The 21,589-nt window shown below is 38.6% G+C and overlaps 2 protein-coding genes across 3 annotated transcripts in view; one reads left to right on the top strand and one right to left on the bottom strand.

Annotated features, from left to right (window-relative positions):
* Positions 1-21,589, bottom strand: part of SLC25A12 (solute carrier family 25 member 12) — a 205,810-nt gene that overhangs the window by 106,497 nt on the left and 77,724 nt on the right. The window lies entirely within an intron of this gene.
* Positions 19,696-21,589, top strand: part of HAT1 (histone acetyltransferase 1) — a 63,011-nt gene continuing 61,117 nt past the window's right edge. Inside the window, exon 1 of one of the 2 annotated variants that reach the window (XM_045066840.1) lies at positions 19,696-19,787. In XM_045066840.1, coding sequence (XP_044922775.1) covers positions 19,781-19,787 — 7 coding nt within the window. In that variant the 5' untranslated portion in view covers positions 19,696-19,780. Of the gene's footprint in view, positions 19,788-19,809; positions 19,960-21,589 lie in introns of those variants that run through there. The other variant, XM_045066841.1, reaches the window with a different exon arrangement.

Raw genomic sequence — 21,589 nt, 5'->3', positions numbered from 1 at the left:
TCATATTTTTTCTGTTTGTGACTACAGGCATACTCCCTGTTTAAAAAAAAAAAAAAAAAAGCTAACAACATAAGATTTATCTTAAACTCTTAATCCCTCTCTACCTTTTTCAAGTTTCCAATGTTCCATCTAAGAGGAGACTTTCCTTTTCTCCAGTCCCACTAATCATAATATTTGTGTTAAGTATTTAAGTTTATAGAAATGAGGAAAGAGGAGGGGCAAATGGAAATTATTGATAAGGAGTGCTACATTATTAGTACCATAACAAGCTTTCCTGCTGCAGTTGATTTAAATATTACATTTATTCAGTTTGTTCAAATTTCTTTTAACAATGTTATTGGACATAAGGATTTACAAACTTGTATTTTGTTCTTCTAGCACTTTATGCTCCTGATACTTTGTTTTCTCTTATTTCCTGAAGTTTCTCAAAGTAGGAATCTCAAAATGTTTATTTTACATTACTTTACAAGGGAAGAATATCTGTTTAGTAAGCCAAATTTCCTCACTTTGAAGACAAGTGCTTAAAGGAAGGAATGCATTTATTTAAAATGAAAGAATTATTTCCTATTGGAACATGTTGTTGACCAAATCTATATTGTTGGAGTGAAAATTTAGGGTCAGACTGGCAACTCCTACAGAGGAAGACAACATCACATTTAAACAGAGCCCTCCAGAATAATTCCTAGGTATAAGCACCAAACACAATGAAAATTTCCTTGAATAAAAAAAAAATAGGTGAGGAGCACCTGGGTGGCCAGTCTGTTAAGCTTCTGATTCTTGGTTTCAGCTCAGGTCTGATCTCAGGGTCATGAGATCGAACCCCACCAAGTTGGCTTGAGATTCTCTCTCTCCCTCTGCCTCTCCCATTCATATTCTCTCTCTCTAAAATAAATAAGTGTTTTTAAAAAATAGGCTATCTTTGAGAAAAATTATATATAATTTATATATATGTATATTTTATATATATATATACCTTTAAAAAAAATAGCTGAACTTTGAGCAAGTCCAAGAGCTTCACTGGTGCCAATCTAGTTGCACTGGAGATGATGTAATAATTTAAAACTAAATAAAGCTGATATACAGAGAAAATAGAAAAGCTCAGCTACCCAAAATAAAGATGGATTTTGCTAGATTTTTTATCTATCCAAATATAATAAACAATAAAATGGATAAAGGTATTAAAATGATAAACTACATGGAAATAAACTAAGTATTTAAAGGAATACGAAAGTCTATGAGTTAGAACTCCTATTCTGAAAAGCTTTGTGATCTATCCTTCTGTTATAATGACTGATGAAAGGTATTACCAAAAGTCAAAGCAGGGGCGGCTGGGTGGCTCAGCCGGTTAAGCCTCTGCCTTCAGCTTGGGTCATGATCTCAGGGTCCTGGGATCAAGCCCCTGTAGGGCTCTCTGCTCAGCAGGGAGCCTGCTTTTCCCCCAACTCTCTCTGCCTGCCTCCTCTCCTTGCTTGTGATTTCTCTGTCAAATAAATAAATAAAATCTTTTTTTAAAAAAAGTTAAAACAAATTAAAACTTACTTTTGCCTCAATTGCAGATGATCAAGATTGAAGGAAAACTTATTAGTTAATGGAAAACCAAAAGACAAACCTGTCAAATAATATTCACAATATATTTAGTTCAGAAAAAAATACTTGCCGGGCGCCTGGGTGGCTCAGTGGGTTAAGCCGCTGCCTTCGGCTCAGGTCATGATCTCAGGGTCCTGGGATCGAGTCCCGCATCGGGCTCTCTGCTCAGCAGAGAGCCTGCTTCCTCCTCTCTCTCTCTCTGCCTACTTGTGATTTCTCTCTGTCAAATAAATAAATAAAATCTTTAAAAAAAAAAAAAAAAAACTTGCCAATAAATTTATAACTCTTCCCTTAAATTTCAAATGACATTTGTAAACAAGAAATAATTTTAAAACTAGGGAACAACTATAAGTTGAAAACTTAATAATTAAAACAGCCTATAGAAAATGACATTTCAGAAAGCAAAATTGGAAGTTAAAGACTAAAAGACTGGGGCGCCTGGGTGGCTCAGTGGGTTAAGGCCTCTGCCTTCGGCTCGGGTCATGATCCCAGGATCCTGGGATCGAGCCCCATGTCGGGCTCTCTGCTCCGAGGGGAGCCTGCTTCCTCCTCTCTCTCTGCCTGCCTGCCTCTCTCCCTACTTGTGATTTCTCTCTCTCCCTGTCAAAATAAATAAAATCTTTAAAAAAAAAAAAAAAAAGACTAACTGCAAATATATTGTCATTAATAGTCACTTTTTAGAATTGATTTAATAAGAGATTCAATATATAGCTTTACTGAGCCAGGAATTTACATTTGCTAGTGAAGTAGTTGCCGATGAAAATAATATACTATCCCAGCTGTAGAACCAAAATATGGGTTTACTAGACAAACCTGCAGAAACATGTTTCTAACTCCTGAGCAGCTTACATTATATTTATTTGAAACCATCCAGTCACTTTGTGGGTGAAAGTTAGAATTATACTGATGTCTAGTGTCTTAATAAACTAAAATGTAATAATTAAAACAAGATGCAACTTCCAATGAGCCTGCTCTGCCGCAACTCCTGGCCATCCTTCCATTTTTTTTTTTAATATTTTATTTATTTATTTGACAGAGAGAGAGATCACAAGTAGGCAGAGAGTCAGGCAGAGGGATAGGGGGAAGCAGGCTCCCGGCCGAGCAGAGAGCCTGATGGGGGGGCTTGATCCCAGGACCAAGACCATGACCCAAGCCAAAGGCAGAGGCCCAAACCCTAGCCACTCAGGTGCCCCGTCCTTCCATTTTTAATAACATACTATTTCTGTTTATTTTCTAGCCTCTTCCAATTATTTTTTTTTAAAGATTTTATTTTATTTGACAGACAGAGATCATAAGTAGGCAGAGAGGCAGGGAGAGAGAGAGGGAAGCAGGCTCCCTGCTGAGCAGAGAGGCCGGATGCGGGGCTCGATCCCAGGACCCCGAGATCATGACCCGAGCCTAAGGCAGGGGCCTTAACCCACTGAACCACCCAGGCGCCCCGCCTCTTCCAATTATTTTACTGACATGAATACTTTTTTTTTTCTTTTCTTTCTTTCTTTTTTTTTTTTTTTAAGATTTTATTTATTTATTTGAGAGAGAGACAGTGAGAGAGAGCATGAGCGAGGAGAAGGTCAGAGAGAGAAGCAGACTCCCCGTGGAGCTGGGAGCCCGATGCGGGACTCGATCCCGAGATTCCGGGATCATGACCTGAACCGAGGGCAGTCGTCCAACCAACTGAGCCACCCAGGCATCCCAATACTTTTTTTTTTCTTGTTTCCATATCCCACACAGCTACTATGGATGTCATCTTGTAAGAGGTAAATCCAGGTACTGTATAAACACTAGAAGAGCATTAGGTTATCACTGACTGACTAAACCAGGAGTAAAACTCTTCCTAGATTGAAAGTACATATACCATCATGATGAGGAATAAACTGCATTTTATGCCTCCCATCAAGATGAATCCCACTTAAAATAATTGAAATAGGGGCACCTGGATGGCTCAGTCATTGGGTATCTGCCTTTGGCTCAGGTTATGTTCCCAGAGTCCTGAGATGGAGCTCTGCATGGGCCTCCCTGCTCAGAAGGAATCTGCTTCCCCGGCTCCCTCTCCCCCTGCTTGTGTTCCCTCTCTTGCTGTCTCTTTCTCTGTCAAATAAATAAATAAAATCTTTTTAAACATGTTTCAAATAAATAGCATGATCTGACTTTGGCACACACACATACAAAGGATATTTGAACATCTAGAACTTTGAAGTAATATTGATCTTGACCTAATAGAATTATAAAATGGTCCTTTTTATTTTACTGAAATACTACAAAACTACCGATTTCTAAGATGTGCTTTAACTCCTTCCTTGCTAAGAATCTTTATGGGGAAATGGAAAGGGGTAGGCTAAGGAGAAATATTAAGCATTAGGTGTCCAAGTTTGAACAAATTATGTTCTACTTCATAGGCTGACCTCAAAATCAGCCAGAAATTATTATTTCAACCCAAACCACTTATAGATACTACATAAATTAGACATTTTAGGACTTCTCTATATTGTACTAGTATAATATGCCCTCTATGAACATTTGGTCTTATTGAAATAAATTCTCTTTTTGGTGAAGAGGGAAGAGTGGGGTATCAAAAATCACATGGAATAGTTGTACTTTTGTAGTTACATCTTCCTAACCTGCTCTTCCTCACAGCTGGACTCTGAGTCCTATAAATTATGCGATGGGGATGACAGTGATCTTATTTTTGGACCACAGTCTTCTTTATTCCCTTGTGGAGGCAATAACAGTTTTCTTTTCAATGGATTTGGGAAGGAATTCATGGAATGAACTGCTCTAGATGTTCAAGTCTATGAGGGCCCTATAACTATACTAGTCATGTGTAAGCTGATATTTAGTGAAAAACCTTATGATCAGATGGAGAATTGAACTAAATGAACTGTAATGTTTCTTTTCATACTCTAATGTCATGATTAAGAGTGAGCCAAATTTTAGCTAATAAAAATTTATTGAGTGCCTGTGTTTGCACTAAGCTCACTGTTGCAACTATAGGAAATATAAGAAAAATAAATAGCGTGACTCCCAAAGCATAGAGAATATTTGACTGCATCAACTGCTCTCAGTCATTTATTTTCTAATATCAGGCTCAACAAATATCAGGCTCAATCCCTGAGATGCCCACCTCTATTGACCCCTGGGGATTTACTTGGATCTGGTTTTTGCCTCCCTTCTATTTAGAGGTCAACCAGAAAGGATGCTTGGAACCTGGTCCAAAGTAGAGGAAAAATTTTCATTTTAAAAATTGTGCCAGCAGGGCGCCTGGGTAGCTCAGTGGGTTAAAGCCTCTGCCTTTGGCTACAGTCATGATCCCAGGGTCCTGGGATGGAGCCCCACATCGGGCTCTCTGCTCAGCAGGGAGCCTACTTCCTCCCCTTTCTCTGCCTGCCTCTCTGCCTACTCGTGATTTCTGCCTGTCAAATAAATAAATTTTTTAAAAATCTTAAAAAAAAAATTGTGCCAGGCAAAAAACAAAGGCCTCAGAATATCCAAGCAAACTTGAACAATAACAAAGTTAGGGGACTTACACTACCTGACTTCAATATTTATTAGAAAGCTGAAGAAACCAGTACAGTGTGGTCCTGGCTCGTATAAGGATTGATAAATAGGTCAATGGAAGAGATTAGAGAGATGCAGAAATAGATATGAAATTATAAAGTCATTTGATTTCTAGCAAGGGTACTAAAATAATTCAATGGGGCAAGGAGTCTTTTCAACAAATGACTCTAGGAAAAACAGAAATTCACATGGGAAGAAAATAAATTTCAACCTCCACCTCAAAATACACACTAAGACTGAGTTGAGATGAACCATAGACCTAAATGCAAAACCTAAAATCATAACGCTTTTAGCAGAAAACATAAAATAGTATCTTAGAGATTCAAAGGTAGGTAAAGGATTTTTAGTCAGCATATTAAAAGCAATAACCATAAATTAAGATATTGATAAATTAGATTGTACTAAAATTAAAATTTATACTCATCAAACAACAGAATTAAGAAAATGAATAGGCAAGCACAGTCTCTAGGAGAAAAATTAGCAAAACATATATACAACAGGGTGCCTGGGTGGCTCAATCAGTTAAGTGTCTGCCTTTGGCTCAAGTCATTCCAGGGTCATAGGATTCCCTATTCAGCAGGGAGTCTGCTTCTCCCTCTCCTTCTCCACTCCCCACCATGGCTCACTTATTCTCTCTCTCAAATAAATAAATAAAATCAATCTATCAATCTATCTATCTATCTATCTATCTGCAACAAAGGACTGATACTCCAGTATATAAGGAACTCCTAAAACTCAAAGATAAATAAGCAATCTAGCTTAAAAATGGGCAAAAATTTGAACAAATACTTCATAAAAGAAAATGTACAAAAGGCCAATAAGCATATGAAAACCATACAAGATGATTAGCCATCAGGGAAATGCAAATTAAATCTCAGTAAAGAGATAGCACTACACACCCACGAGAGTGGCTAAAATTAAAAAGACTGAAAACAAATGCTGGCAAGGATGTGGAGCAACCAGAGCTCTCAGGCACAGTAGTGGGAGTGTAAAACGGTCCAATCACTTTGGAAAAAGATCTAGCAGGTTCTATAAAACTAGACATACACCCACACTATGACCCAGCGATTTTACTTTTTGGTATTTACCCAAGAGAGGTGAAAATATGTATGGATAAAAAGATTTGTACAAGAATGTTCATGGCCACTTTATTCATAAAAGCCAAAAACTGGAAATAGCCTAGATGTCTATCAATAGGAGAATGGATATACTATGGTACATCTACAGAATGTAATACTATTCAGCAATTTAAAAAAAAAGCAGGGTACCTGGGTGGCTCAGTGGGTTAAGCCTCTGCCTTCGGCCTAGGTCATGGTCTCAGAGTCCTGGGATTGAGCCCTGTATCTCGCCTACCTCTCGCCTAACTCTCTCTCTCTGTGTCAAATAAATAAATAAAATATTTATAAATAAATAAATAGCAAATTATTGATACATAGAACATGGTATCATGCTAAGTATCATGCTAAGTGAAAGAAGCCTTTCATGGAATTATATAGTGTAAATGTATGATTACATTTATGTAAAGTTCCAGAACAAACAAAGCTAATCTATGGTGGGAAAAGAACCAGGTTTTCTGGAAGACAGGAATTGAGGGAACCATCTGGAGTGATGGTAATAGTCTATGTCTTGCTAGGGGTTTAGATTAGAGGTGTGTGTATTTTCCAAAACTTAGGGAATGTACACGTAAGGTTTATATATTTTATCATGTGTAAATTTTTCCCCAAAAGAAAAAAAATCTGTGAATATTGAATTCTAGCTAATGAAGTATTTAGGGGAGAAAATACTACTATCTTAAATTTACTTTGAAATGCTTAAAAGAAATAAGATTGATGAATAGATAGACAAATAGATGGATGGATGATGGATGAATGCGGGGTGGGGAGAGATATGTGATACCTATCTGAGGGATATATGGGAATTCACTGTAAAAATTCAACTTTTCCATATGTTTGAAATTTTTCATCATAAAACACTGCAGGAAAAAAATAAAACACTGCAGAAAACTGTGCTGGATCTTTGCATTACTAAAGATGGCTACTCAGGTACATAATTTTGTTGTTTGGCTAGCAATTGTAATAGAACCTTTAAGATACAGCTCAAGGATCTTCTCCAGAAAACAATCTTCCACCCAATTTCCTTGACTGGATTAGACCCCATTCTGTGTATAGTATTTATCACTGTGTTATAATCCCTTCTTTGTTTATTGTCTTTTCCACTGGTGGTTTTCAAACTTTACTGACACAGACCTATAGAGTACGAAATACATATTTTTAATCATCCCAACCTGAAATAGAAATTTCATGAAGCAATATTAAACTTCACTACATACAATATACTCTGCTATTTATTATTCTGTATTATTCTCCTTTTTTTATATTTCTGGTTTTAATACACTGAATTGATTTCATGGCCCAGTTTAAAAATACTACAACAGACTGTGAACTCACATAGATTCCTAAGCATGATGCTCACTATAAGTACTTGAGGAAAAGATAAAACAAAAATCTCCATGTCTCTAGGAATTAGCACAGGGTTAAGCATATACCAGTAGTCAAAAAAAAAAACGTTTGATAAAAGAAAAAATACACATCTCTGGGGAAGATCATCTTCATAAATCACCTTTTGCCCTCTCCCACTTTCCTTTTTTAAGAATAAGAGTTTCTTATAAGACAATCTTAATCTTAAATTAAGACATCTTAATCTTAAATTAAGATGAAAACATAGACCTGTAGGCACAGATACAGAGACAAGCAAAACTGGAGAAGGCACCTTTAAAATTGTTGAATTTGAGGGGCATATTGAGATAGAGAGGCATGACTGCTAAAGGCCTCCTGTTAAGTCTTTCAAAAAAGGCCTAATATGGTGAAGTCACTGAAGTCTGGGATATCTGGTCATCGGCTCCAGAGGTCAGAAATCATCTTGTAAATGACCCAAAGATTACTTAAGCTAATGAAATTCACAATATGCTGATGCAAAGCCCATAGTAATGAATATTTACTATTGAACACCTACTATGTATCAAACAATATCCCAAGTACTATCCTCAAAACAACCACAGAAGTTGAGCTATCTCATTTTATTATCTCTGTTTCAAAAGGGTGCCTAGGTGGCTCAGTCAGTTGATTTTGGCTCAGGTCATGATTTCAGGGTCTTGAGATCCACCACTGTGTTATGCTCCATGCTCAGCATGGAGCCTGCTTGGGATGTTCTCTTTTCCTCTCCCTTTACCCCTCTCCCGCATGTGCTTCCCACCCCCAACCTCAAATAAATAAATAAGTAAATATATTTTTTTAGATTTTATTTATTTTATAGAGAGAGAGAGAAAAGAGTACAAGGAGGGGAAGCTGCAGGCAGAGGGAGAAGCAGGCTCCCCACTGAGCAGGAAGCCCGACACGGGGCTCCATCCCAGGACCCTGAGATCATGAGCTGACGGCAGATGCTTAACTGACTGAGCCATCCAGCACCCCAAATAAATAAAATCTTAAAAATAAATAAAGAGCATTGGCATTGGTTAACATTTTAAATCTCATTATCTTATGAAGATATGATGGTTGATAAGTTATGTACACCCATTTTTGGGGGAACATTGATTGTCACACAAGAGAGGATACATGAATTTCTTACACTTCAAAGGACACTAGGAAGATATGGGGACTTGAATTGCTTTTGCAGTATTCCATCCTAAAGGGAAGCCTACTAACAAAGGAGACAAAAGCAGTGAAGAACCAGAGTCTTCTTTTCAGGGAATTGGTACAAAATGGATGCTCCTTTCAACTCACTGAATAAATTAAGAATGCATGCTATGTGAGAGACAGTAACGGTATTGATGGCAGCCAATGTCAACTGGAGAAGCAGAGATAACCAAAACACAGAGTAGCTAAGTAGCTAGATTCATCTCTCCTCTATTCCTACTTCTAGCCTCCAACACCAGAAGATTTGTTTTGAGAAGGAAAGAAAAAATATTCTAGAACCAGACATTCCCCAACCCAATCTATAGGGGTTTGAAGGGGAATGAATGAAAAATTTACTATACTCCCTTCTTCATTTCTTTTTTTTTTTTTTTTAAGATTTTATTTATTCATTTGACAGAGAGAAATCACAAGTAGATGGAGAGGCAGGCAGAGAGAGAGAGAGAGGGAAGCAGGCTCCCCGCCGAGCAGAGAGCCCGATGCGGGACTCGATCCCAGGACCCTGAGATCATGACCTGAGCCGAAGGCAGCGGCTTAACCCACTGAGCCACCCAGGCGCCCCAACCCTTCTTCATTTCAAGTCCCTGTGGCTACAAGTTAGACGGCAATGGAGTAGATGGCAATGGAGTAATGAAGTTTTAACTAGGATAGGCTAGACTTTGAATAACTTAAAATACCAGGAAAGTATGGAATCTTCCCCAGGGGGAACATAGTATAGTGGAGCAATGATTAGAGAAAAACAAAGCATTTTATTTCATACCTCAACCAAGTTCAGATTCCTTAGTAACTTGATCACGTAAAAGGAACAATAGTATGTAGCTTATAATAGAATGTTAAGTGAATGAATCAGAACTGAAATTGTATTTATGTGGCAAGTACAAATGTATGAGTAATCTGAGTATATTAAACAATACCTGGAGCAGATAATTGTTATTGTTTTTCAGAGATTAACACCATAGTAGTTCAAAGAAGACTAAACAAAGTATGATCTCTCAGTTCCTCCCTTTTCCATTAAAATTTGAGTATTATGCTTGACTTTTTCCATTATCTGCAATCATTCTAGTTTGCAGGGAGTTCATACATATAATTGTTAATAGCGGAGATATTTTAGGGAACATGTTTTTGATCCCTCCAGTGACGATTCCTTTAGGCCCACCTGATGTGAAATCATGTACCCTAACCTATTCTCTCTCTCGCTCCAATTTCTATAGCATCATTGTTAATATTTGTATGAGGACTCTAATTTATGAAAACTTCCTCTCATACTAGAATGACTAGAATGTTTTAGGACACTGGTGCAGAATAAAGAATCTCCTGGAATTGTTTACAACATATTGATCTCATACACAGAATGCCCTAACGCTTTCTTAAACCAAGCATGGTACGAGATAAAAAGTTTGTCTATCTTTTAAAAATCTCAACCCCAGGGCACCTGGGTGGCTCAGTGGGTTGAGGCCTCTGCTTTCGGCTCAGGTCATGATCCCAGAGTCCTGGGATCAAGCTCCACATCAGGCTCTCTGCTCAGCAGGAAGTCTGCTTCCTCCTCTCTCTCTGCCTACTTGTGATCTCTGTCAAATAAATAAATAAATAAAATCTTAAAAATCTCAACCCCTGGGCGCCTGGGTGGCTCAGTGGGTTAAGCCGCTGCCTTCGGCTCAGGTCATGATCTCAGAGTCCTGGGATCGAGTCCCGCATCAGGCTCTCTGCTCAGCGGGGAGCCTGCTTCCTCCTCTCTCTCTCTGCCTGCCTCTCCATCTACTTGTGATTTCTCTCTGTCAAATAAATAAATAAAATCCTTAAAAAAAAAAAAAAACTCAACCCCATATGACCCCAGTGGAAAATACATATGAATCAGATAGCATAAAAATAAAGCAATGCTCACTAAAGAATGACCTTTTAAATTATAGCTTATTGTTCTGTCACAATTATGATTTAGGTAGGTACTTATCTTCCTTTAATAGATGGATAAGGTGTTATGACATACTAAATACATAACTATGCAATTTTCATTTGTGCTTACATATGGGCTCATATACAATTAAATCTCCTAATAGTAAATAAAATTGTAAATAAAATTTGGCATTTAAACACATTATCTAATTTATTTTTAATGCAAAGCAAAGCAAAACTAAGATAATTAAATCATACTGATACTATTTGAAAGAACTGGACATTTGTCATCTCCCTGCTACAGTTCTTCCATGCATTTTGCTCAAAAGAACAACCTGAAGTTCAAAATCTGAGATTCAAAGAATTTGAAAGTCCAAATTTCCAAAAGGAAAAAATAGCAAAAAAAAAAAAAAATCTTTACTAAATGAAAGAAACATAAAATTTAGCTCAGCAGGGCTTCTATACACCCAAGGACAATGTAGATGTGTAGACACAATCTTTTGAAAAGAAAATTTCTTCCTGGTCTTTCTTGTGATTCTGGCATAATAAAACTTACATGAAACAAAATGTTATAATTATTTGTTAATATTTTAAAAATATATTAGGAAACCCTTGCCATTGTTCTTAGAACATCTCATAAATAGAAGTTTTCATTTCTCCAAGTATTTTGTTCTTAAATAAGAATATTACATATTTTAAGTCAACATTCAGATTTTTATTTATTTATTTTTTTAAAAGATTTTATTTATTTATTTGACAGAGAGAGATCACAAGTAGGCAGAGAAGCAGGCAGAGAAGGGGGTGAAGCAGGCTCCCCACTGAGCAGAGACCCCGATGTGGGGCTCGATCCCAGGACCCCGGGGCAATGACCTGAGCTGAAAGCAGAGGCCTTAACCCACTGAGCTACCCAGGCACCCCAGCATTCAGATTTTTAGATAAGAATTCATAAAATGAAAATACAACCCAGTATTGTAGTAAATAGATAATTCCATTTATATAGGAATTGTCCTCAAGGGCTAGACAGAGTGGGGAGGAAGATAAACAAACCTGAGAGTAGGCCTAAGAAGAGAGGATATAAGCAAGCTTAATATTAATGTATTCAATATAACTCTTCATCTGAATAAAAATCTTTTATAAATGGTAAGAGAATTTGTTCTCACTTCAAGTAAGAACTCAGAGATGAAGATAACATAGTTCCAGTCCTGGAGGAGTTATCAATAAGAGGTAAATAAGCCTAACAGTGGAGAAGATGATGATTCATAATTATCCCCTAGGAGGACAGATCAGGAAGTGAAGCAATCTTTCTGTGATAAAGAGGCCTACCTTGGTGAGTGAACACAGCAGGCCCCATAAACAGCAGGCCTCAATGAAGCCAACTGGAGAGAAGTGAGAGAGGAGTATAAAAGCCTCACTTGGGGTGAAATGTGGGGCTGTGGCAGGGAACAGCATGGGTTTGCTGCTGTTTGTTGTGGGAAGCCCAGGGAGAAAAGGAGGAAGGATGTTATATCCACTGTACCACATATCTAGTACCTCTCCTTCAACTCCGTAAGTATATTCCTGATAGGATCTTGCTTTGGGGAGATGGCAGCCTACATCTAGTGATTGAATGTTTGAGTGCAAAACTTATTGAAGGGTAGAGATGGAAGTGTAAAGGAGCAGGGTAAGTGGCTGATGAGGAACAGCTAGGCTGTCTTAGAACTCCGTGAAAAAGCTAGAATCTAGGTTAAGATTTTCTGGGGTAAAACTAGACCTACTGGGACGCCTGGGTGGCTCAGTTGGTTAAGCGGCTGCCTTTGGCTCAGGTCATGATCCCAGCGTCCTGGGATCGAGTCCCACATCGGGCTCCTTGCTCTGCGGGGAGCCTGCTTCTCCCTCTGACTCTGCCTTCCACTCTGTCTGCCTGTGCTTGCTCTCGCTCACTCTCTTTCTGACAAATAAATAAATAAAATCTTTAAAAACAAAAAACAAAACTAGACCTACTGATGGTTTGGGCTCATCTGCAAGAATACATGTATCCTGGACAACCTTGTCTTTGGAGCCACTGTACCAGAAATAAATGTACTCTGGCAAATGATCATCTCCTGGCAATTGTGTTGATTACCTACCTTAGGCCAGAGCTACTTTCTGGTGACATCCAAAGAACAACGTACTAAGAAGGAAAGGACTGACTGTATTATACACGTTGGTAGGATGGGTTGGACCCAATAAGGTGATTTTTAGTCTTTGATTCGAATGTTGAAGGATGTTTTACAGCAAAGAAACTTAGCAGTTTCCTTTCTTTTTTCTTCAAATATTCTATTTATTTATTTGTCAGAGAGACAGAGAGTGCACAAGCAGGAGGAGCAGCAGGCAGGGGGAGAAGTGGGCTCCATGCTGAGCAAGGATCCTGATGTGGGAATAGATCCCAGGACCCTGGGATCATGACCTGAGCCAAAGGCAAACACCTAACCGACTGGGCCACCCAGGTGTCCCAAAACGTAGCAGTTTCCAATCCCAAGAACCATGAAGTGCTGGAACAAAAGTGGAAGCTTAGCTGTTTTGGGGAGAACTTATGTTCTTAATGGTATTACTCCAAAATCATTGAACAAACATTTAATAGATGTCAATCATGTACCAGACACAATGACTTTCTTTCCAAAGTAACATATTTCATGATGGAAATTAGGCCTTTCAATAGCAAGAATGGGAAGAAAAAAGTAGAAAAACAAAGGACCAAACAGAGATACCAACAGTATCTCTAACATGAACTTGCTGAGAAGTCTTAAAGAAGAATGTGGGTTGAAGTCAGGGATTTTCAGGGGTGCACAGGTGATTTACTTGGGTGGGATATATTAAAAATTAGTATTCATATTCTTTTTGGTCTAAAAAACAAAAAGTTAGGGTGCCTGGGTGGCTCAGTTGTTAAGTGTCTGCTTTCAGCTCAGGTCATGATCCCATGGTCCTGAGATCAAGCCCCGCATTGGGCTCCCTGCTCAGCAGGAGGCCTGCTTCTCCCTCTCACACTCCTCCTGCTTGTGTTCCCTCTCTCGCTGTCTCTGTCTCTGTCAAATAAATAAATTAAATCTTTAAAAAAAAAATTTTAAACCCCAAAAGGTTAACAATGGTAATATTTAATATAGGAACAAAGAATAATAAAAATATATTAGATATGTATTTACATGGAGATATGAACAAAAGTTTTAATGCATATGTTACCAAATAAAAAAATAAGGCAGCGATTAGATTACCTGATTTCTAAAATCATTATGCTCTAAAGTTCTGATTTTATATTATTCAAAGTACTTTAGTTTATCTTAAACTATGTTTAAAAATCCTACCATATCTATAACATAAACTTCCCCATATACAACAAAATTTAATTTTACAATGATATGAAAAAGTAAACCTTTCATTATTTAAATGCATCCTAACCCTACCAACACACTCTTCTTACCTGATGAAGCAGGTTCTCTTTGCATTATATGATGCCAGCTGGCATGACCCTTTCTTCCTCTTAGCTCACTCAAGAGACTGGCAAAATGATTCTCTGAGAGCCCTATGTTGATGAGATTAACAAAACCTTAAAGTCTGGATTCCTTCTAGCAAAATTTTCAGAATTCTTTAAATTTTACTAATTTGCACACTGACTGGTTGGTTTAGTTTGTTGATAACCATATATACATACATATATATCTAGGTATGTATGTAGACATATATGTATATATAGTCCCTCAAAATCCTCATTTATAAAAAAAATTTAGATAAAACACTGTCATAAAGCTAAACTATTTAAGGGATGGATTTATGAACTAAACATTCAAGTAATGGCATTGTATAGTTGGTATAAAAGCTACTCACTTTTTGTGTCCAGATGATAGAAGTTAAGAGTCTTGCTGTGCATTGTAGTATGAGTAAATAGATCACAAAGAAGTTGGCTGAAAAACAGTCCATTAAAATGACAGCTTCCATAATAATGCAAATATACTTAACACTACTAAGCTGTGTGTTCAGAAATGATTAAGATGGTGGGGGCACCTGGATGGCTCAGTCAGTTAAGCATCTGCTTTTGGCTCAGGTCATGATCCCAGGGTCCTGGGATTGAGCTCACACTGGGTTCCCTGCTCAGTGGGGGACCTGTTCCCCTCGCTCTCTCTGCTCTTCTCCCAGCTTATGCTCTCTCAAATAAATAAGTAAATAAATAAATACATAAGTCTTTTAAAAAATAGAAAAACAATTAAGATGGTCAATTTTGTTTTATGACAGTAAAAAACCACAATGACTGAAATAATATATCAGTTTAAAATGAATATTTCTAATCATAATTTTTACCACTTTCCAGTCTTATTTTTTAATATCTAAGTATCTCTGATAAAAGTTTTCTTCACCTTCCCTCTATCCTGAAGCTTTCCATATTAAGAAACAACACAGAGCAGCAAAAAAATTTAAGACAGAGGTGCCTGGGTGGCTCAGTGGGTTAAATTCTCTGCCTTCAGCTCAGGTCATGATCCCAGGGTCCTGGAATCAAGCTCTGCATCCAGCTCTCTGCTCAGCAGGGAGCCTGCTTCCCTTCCTCTCTCTCTGCCTGCCTCTCTGCCTACTTGTGATCTGTCTGTCAAATAAATAAATAAAATCTTTAAAAAAAGTTTAAGACAGAAGAATAATTTGAAACAGTATTTTCACATGAAATGTGAAATATCTTAGGCATTACTGTATTACTGTAGGTAGACACAAATAATTAATGCCATTCTTGCAAATTGTAGTTTCAAAGAGTAAATCATGCCTCACTGGATGGTCATATGTAAACAAGTATAAGCAATTATAGTACTCTTCCCTCATTTTGACCAATCTTTGCTTGTAAATAATGACACAATGAAAAAAGAGAAATATTAATTTTCTACTGTTCCTTGTCTCAAGCTGTTTCTCTTTGATTCATAGAACGTAAAGAAGAGGATAAAAAGTTAGCAAATATGTCCAAAAACATCCAAAAAGATGCTGTTTCCTTTTTTTTTTTTTTTTAAGATTTTGTTTATCTGACAGACAGAGATCGCAAATAGGCAGAGAGAGAGAGAGAAGCAGGCCCCCCGCTGAGCACAGAGCCCATGAGAGGCTAGATCCCAGGACTCTAGGATCATGACACCAGCGGAAGGCAGAGGCTTTAACCCACTGAGTCACCTAGGCGCCCCAAGATGCTAAGTTTCTAATTATGAAAGAAAACAACATAGCCTCATTCAAGGAAGCAAACAGTATATAATTTTTTAAATCCCTCATTATTCTCTTCTCTAAACTCCCCCTTCTAGAGGCAGTCACTGTTAAAGTTGTTAGGTATGCTTTTAGATGTTTTCTATGTTTATATCAAAACACATTTCTTTACATGAATAACATAACATTGTAAGGTTGTATAACTTATTTTTTAACCTATTATATAGTAAATATTCTCCCAAACCAGTACATATTAACCAAACCCTTCTGATGAATGTTTAGGTTATTTCCAATTTTTCAGTAAAACTAATGCTGCATTGAACATCTTTGTTCATATATCTTTGCATTCTTAGGCAGTTTTGTAGGATAAATGCTTGTAAGTGGAACTGCTGCCTCAAAAGATATACAAGTTTTAAAAACATACAAATTTAAAATATGTTAAATTTATTAAAATCGCTAAAATACTTCTCAAAAAGTACTAGTTTGTATTTCTATGGGTACTGTATGAGAGTTACAAAAAGGAGTGTGCAAATTGTTGGTAAAGTGTGTCTTTAAGTTAGTCTTCTAATAGTTTTTGATATAAACATCTATTTTTATTTTATTTTAACTCATGAAGTAGGTGGGTAGGGCATTCTGGGTACTTGGTCTGGGAATTGAAACTCATCGTCCTCCTCTCCTCCGGATTAGTGCTATGAACTAAACAAATTAGTTAAATAGCTATTGTTATTTGCCTGAAAAGAGAGAGATATTTTGAAACAAAGATACATTAAGTATCTTCATTTTCCTTTTAGATCTCAGATTTCCTCTATGTACTATCTGACGTCCATCTCTTTAATACCATGTTTTGTAGAGATTTCAACACAGGATGACAAAATTTACTAGTCTTTATGCACTTGAACCTTTATCAAACATGTGGTTGCTAATTCATTCCTAATAGCACAATCTGGCTTTTTCTTGGAGAAAAATGCCTTTTCTAAACCTCTTATTCTAGAATAAATATTACCATACAACTATCACCTCATATTAACATATTTTAGAGTCTACAAACCTCTTTCACAAATATTGTTCCATTTTGCTTTTCACAACCAGTTGTGGTGACTGGAAGGATAGTATTATTTCCACTTAATAGATGAAACAAGGATCATGAAGTAGTAGAACTGAGACTAGCAGGGTATTGAACTTTCCACAGCCCGCTACTGCCTCTTGCATTTGTATAAGGACAGCATATTCCTTTTGCAGAAATTTTATTCCAGGGGCACCTGGGTGGCTCAGTGGGTGAAAGCCTCTGCCTTTTGCTCAGGTAATGATCTCAGGGTCCTGGGATCCAGCCCCACAAAGGGCTCTCTGCTCAGCAGACAGCCTGCTTCCCCCTCCCCCCCAACCCCCACCTGCCCCTCTGCCTCCTTGTGATCTCTGTCAAATAAATAAATATTAAAAAAGAAAAGAAAAGAAAAGAAACTTTATTCCATAGTGGCTAACATTCACTTCCTAAGTTCCCTTTAGAACAAGGTAAAATAAAATTTATAAAGGGGGAAGGAACCCTGCAAAAAAGGAAACTATCTTTTTTCTTTTTGTTAATTTTACTACCTTTCTCAAAGAAGTCATTCTTTCAGAATGACTGTACCTAAACACATATTCTGTGGCATTGTTTTTTTTTTTTTTTTTAAATTTATTTATTTATTTGACAGAGCTCACAAGTAGGCAGAGAGGCAGGCAGAGAGAGAGAGAGAGGAGGAAGCAGACTCCCTGCTGAGCAGAGAGCCCGATGTGGGACTGGATCCCAGGACCCTGAGATCATGACCTGAGCCGAAGGCAGCGGCTTAACCCACTGAGCCACCCAGGCGCCCCATATTCTGTGGCATTGTAAAAAATATGTGTGAACAATTCTAAGACAAGGACAATATAAAACTATAACCTCAGGGTGCCTGGGTAGCTGCCAGATAAGCAACTGACTCTTGATTTCATCTGGTCATGATCTCAGGGTCCTGAGTTCAAGCCCCAACTCGGGCTCCATGTTTAGCATAGAATCTGTTTGTCTCTCTCCCTCTGTTCCTCCCCCTACTTGCACTCTCTCTTTCTCATAAATAAACAAATAAACAAACCAACAAATAAATATTTTAAAAACCCTATAACTTCAGTTCTGTAAGCAGATTATATTAAATGCTGGTCACACAATATATGTTTAATTGTACTTCTTATTCATATTCACCTTATTTCTTATTTGTATTTATCTTATGTAGATTTCATTACATTTTTTCCTTACAACTAGCCATAATGTCACAGGACTAATCTATTTCAGATTTTCTTACTTTCTTATTATAAAGGTAACTACTGGTCAGCAGCTGGCCAACCTACAAATAAGGTGGTTTTATAAAGAAATGAGTCTTGTAATTTTGAAAAAATGATTATTTTAAAAAAATTGTTTTCTTTTTTTGATACATACTGTCATTAATAGCCAATTTCAATTTCTTCTTAACATTAAGATGGTATAGGGGCGCCTGGGTGGCTCAGTGGGTTAAAGCCTCTACCTTTGGCTCAGGTCATGATCTCAGGGTCCTGGGATCGAGTCCCACATCGGGCTCCCTGCTCAGCAGGGAGCTTGCTTCCTCCTCTCTCTCTCTCTCTCTGCCTGCCTGCTTGTGATCTCTGTCAAATAAATACATTTTAAAAACAAAAAACAAAAAACAAACAAAAAAAAACATTAGGATGGTATAAATAAATAAAATCTTCAAAAAAAAATTAGGATGATAATTTCTTGTGTTTCATTAAGGTGTAGAGAAAGATCTGAGCATTCTCCCTACCTTTTCTGATCTTTGTCTTCAAGAGGGCCATCTCCATGCTGTTGAGCAAATACTGGGCTGAGTGTCTGGAGAACTGGACTCTTACATTGGCTGTATACTGAGTGTAAACTAGGGCAATTTATTTTTCCTGGGCTTTAATGTCCTCATTTCTAAAATGAGGGGGAGTGTTCGTTCTAGACTATCATTCCAAGGGTCCATTTTAGCTCCAGCAATAGCACTGTAAAGCCTATTAACCCACATTTGTTGAGACGGGGCAATTAGGGTCCAGACGACGTTGTGGGAATAATTTATGGATACTTAAATAATGTCTTATCTTATGGGACGAAAAAGTTTCAACAGTGATTAAGTACTAACAAGCCCTAAGCCCCAAATCAGGAAGCATCCTGTGACGTGATTCAGGCCACCAGGACTTGAGACATGTAGGACACATCAGGCCACTTGAGGTCTTATTAGGTAACTATTTCCGTGCCCCAATGCCTAGTAATCCTAGGAGTGAAAGCAGAGTACCTAAATATTACACTATATACTGCTTAAAAACATGACAAAAGAAAAACGACGTTAAACAAGCATTTACGGAGAAAATAGATACCAAAAAAGCGTGAATTTCTCCAGTAAGTGCAACTCAATTCCTCTATTTTCCTACATAAACCTAGGCCTCGGGTGTTTGTGCTGGCCCAGGGGAAAGTTTTTCTAGCAGTCTCCGAAATATTGCTGGTGGAATGGAGAACAGTTTTAGAGTATTTATATCATTCAAATCCGCTCCTAAAGAAATTCTCCACGGGCGAGCCAGCGGGCATCTGAACATAGGTGGCCCCTCGCGCGGCAGTCCGCTCGGTTCGGGCCTGCAAAGCGGCTGACGGTAGTCGCCGTGGCTAGGCAACGGTCGGAGCTTTCCCCTCGGCATCAGCCCCGCCTCTGGAAGTGCTTCCACCTCCCGGCGCCTGGAATCTCCTCCCCTCATTGGCCAGCGACCTGCCAGAGGTGGGCGGGGGAAATGCGTCAAACAATGAGCTCATTTCCGGCCAGGGAGCGCGCGGGTTGATTCGTCCTTCCTCAGCCGCGGGTGCTCGCAGCTCGGAAATGGCGGGTAAGTTCCCGGGAAAAGTTTACCAAGGGGAGGGGGCGGGTAGGTTTGGGAAAGAACGCCGAGACCGTGGTGACAGTGCCCGCCTGGAACTTTCCGGCTCCAGCCTGGGTTCCAGAGGGCTTGCTTCAGCCTGAAGGGACGGAACTCTCAGCACAGCTCCCTGTTGGCCGAGGTTCGTGCCCCCGCCCCCAACTACTCGGGGTTCTGTGCCTTCTGCGGGGAGCTCGGCCCCTGCGGAGGGCCGAAGCAGCCCGGGGAAAGAGTCGCGGTTTGGCTTGGAAGGTGCCGGATGCCTTGAGGCCTGTTGATCTTCTCGTTTCTCTTTTTGCACCGCTGCCTCAGCCGCAGTAGTTTGGTTCTGTTCCCGCCAGCTGATTTTAATGTTCGGGTCGCCGTCCTCTTCCAGGTCTCCCTCCACCTTCCACTACAGTCAACTTCTGAGCTAGCGTATTGCTTGCTGCCTTGCCCTGCACTAGGGCTCTCCCTTGAACCTGGACTTCGCAGTCGGCTTTTTAATCTCTGGCGCTTTAATATTCCTAGGATGGATTTAGGTTTTCTTTGAGAGAGATCGTTCTCGCATGCTTCCTTCATCTAAACTTCTCATAGTACTTTATACTATAATTTTCATGTTCATTCTCTTTTTTTTGTCTCTTCAGTTTTCAGCATTTAGTAATGAATAATTGCTGTTTTGTACGTGTATTAAGATTATTTTGGTGTGAGTATATACTTTTTCCCAGTTACATACCTTTTGGAGTGAAGGACCGTTTCTACTTTTATCTTTCCGCAGTGCCTTCATAGTAGACTTTTTTTTTAAAGATTTTATTTATTTATTTGACAAGACAGATCACAAGTAGGCAGAGAGAGAGGGGGAAGCAGGCTCCCCGCTGAGCAGAGAGGCCGATGTGATGCAGGGCTCCATCCCAGGACCCTGGGGATCATGACCTGAGCTGAAGGCTTAACCCACTGAGCCACCCAGGCGCCTTTCATAGTAGTCTTACTACACTTCTATGGATGGGCTGCGAAGACAGGCTATCACGTGAGCTCTACAGATAAAGAAGAAGAATTCTACCAGATAGTGACTGTGGGATCTTAGGGGTACACTAGTGCATAAAAGAGGGAGAACATACGTGTATGGTGTACATATAGTAAGAATTACAACTAAATTTGAATCTCTGCCTCACCACTCAAAAGTTGGGTGCACTTAAGCAATTAAACCTCTTTCTTTCTTAATTTCTTTTTTTTTTTTTTTAAAGATTTTATTTATTTTTTTTTTTTACAGACATCACAAGTAGGCAGAGAGGCAGGCAGAGAGAGTGAGAGGGAAGCAGGCTCTCTGCTGAGCAGAGAGCCTGATGCGGGACTCGATCCCAGGACCCTGAGATCACAACCTGAGCCCAAAGCAGCAGCTTAAACCACTGGGCCACCCAGGTGCCCCTAAACCTTCTTCTAAGCCTGAGCGTTTTAGTATGAAACGGGGCCAACATAGTATTTACTTGTCTCATAGGGTGTGGGGATTAAGCCAGTGTGTGATTTCACAAGTTAAATTTTGTTGCATACGTCATATATAATTCCTTAAATGGGTTCTTTTATCTCAATTTTATAAATTAGGGTCAGAGGAGTCAAGTAATGTGCTTTAGTTCTAGTTCACAGATCTGATTTCATTTCAGGAATTCTGACAATAGACTTAATCTATACTGCCTCAGATGTTCCCTATTTTCTGTGTATGTGTATTTTTTTAAACCTTTTATTAAAGTTTATGGCATGTCATTGTACCTTTCGTTTCTTCTGTTTATGACTTCTTT

Source organism: Mustela putorius, unplaced genomic scaffold (assembly GCF_011764305.1).
Source record: "Mustela putorius furo isolate JIRA1106 unplaced genomic scaffold, ASM1176430v1.1 tig00003869_pilon_pilon_pilon, whole genome shotgun sequence".
Lineage (NCBI taxonomy): Eukaryota > Metazoa > Chordata > Mammalia > Carnivora > Mustelidae > Mustela > Mustela putorius.
The sequence above is the reverse complement of the archived record's forward strand: the minus strand, read 5'-3'. Positions and strand labels throughout refer to the sequence as shown.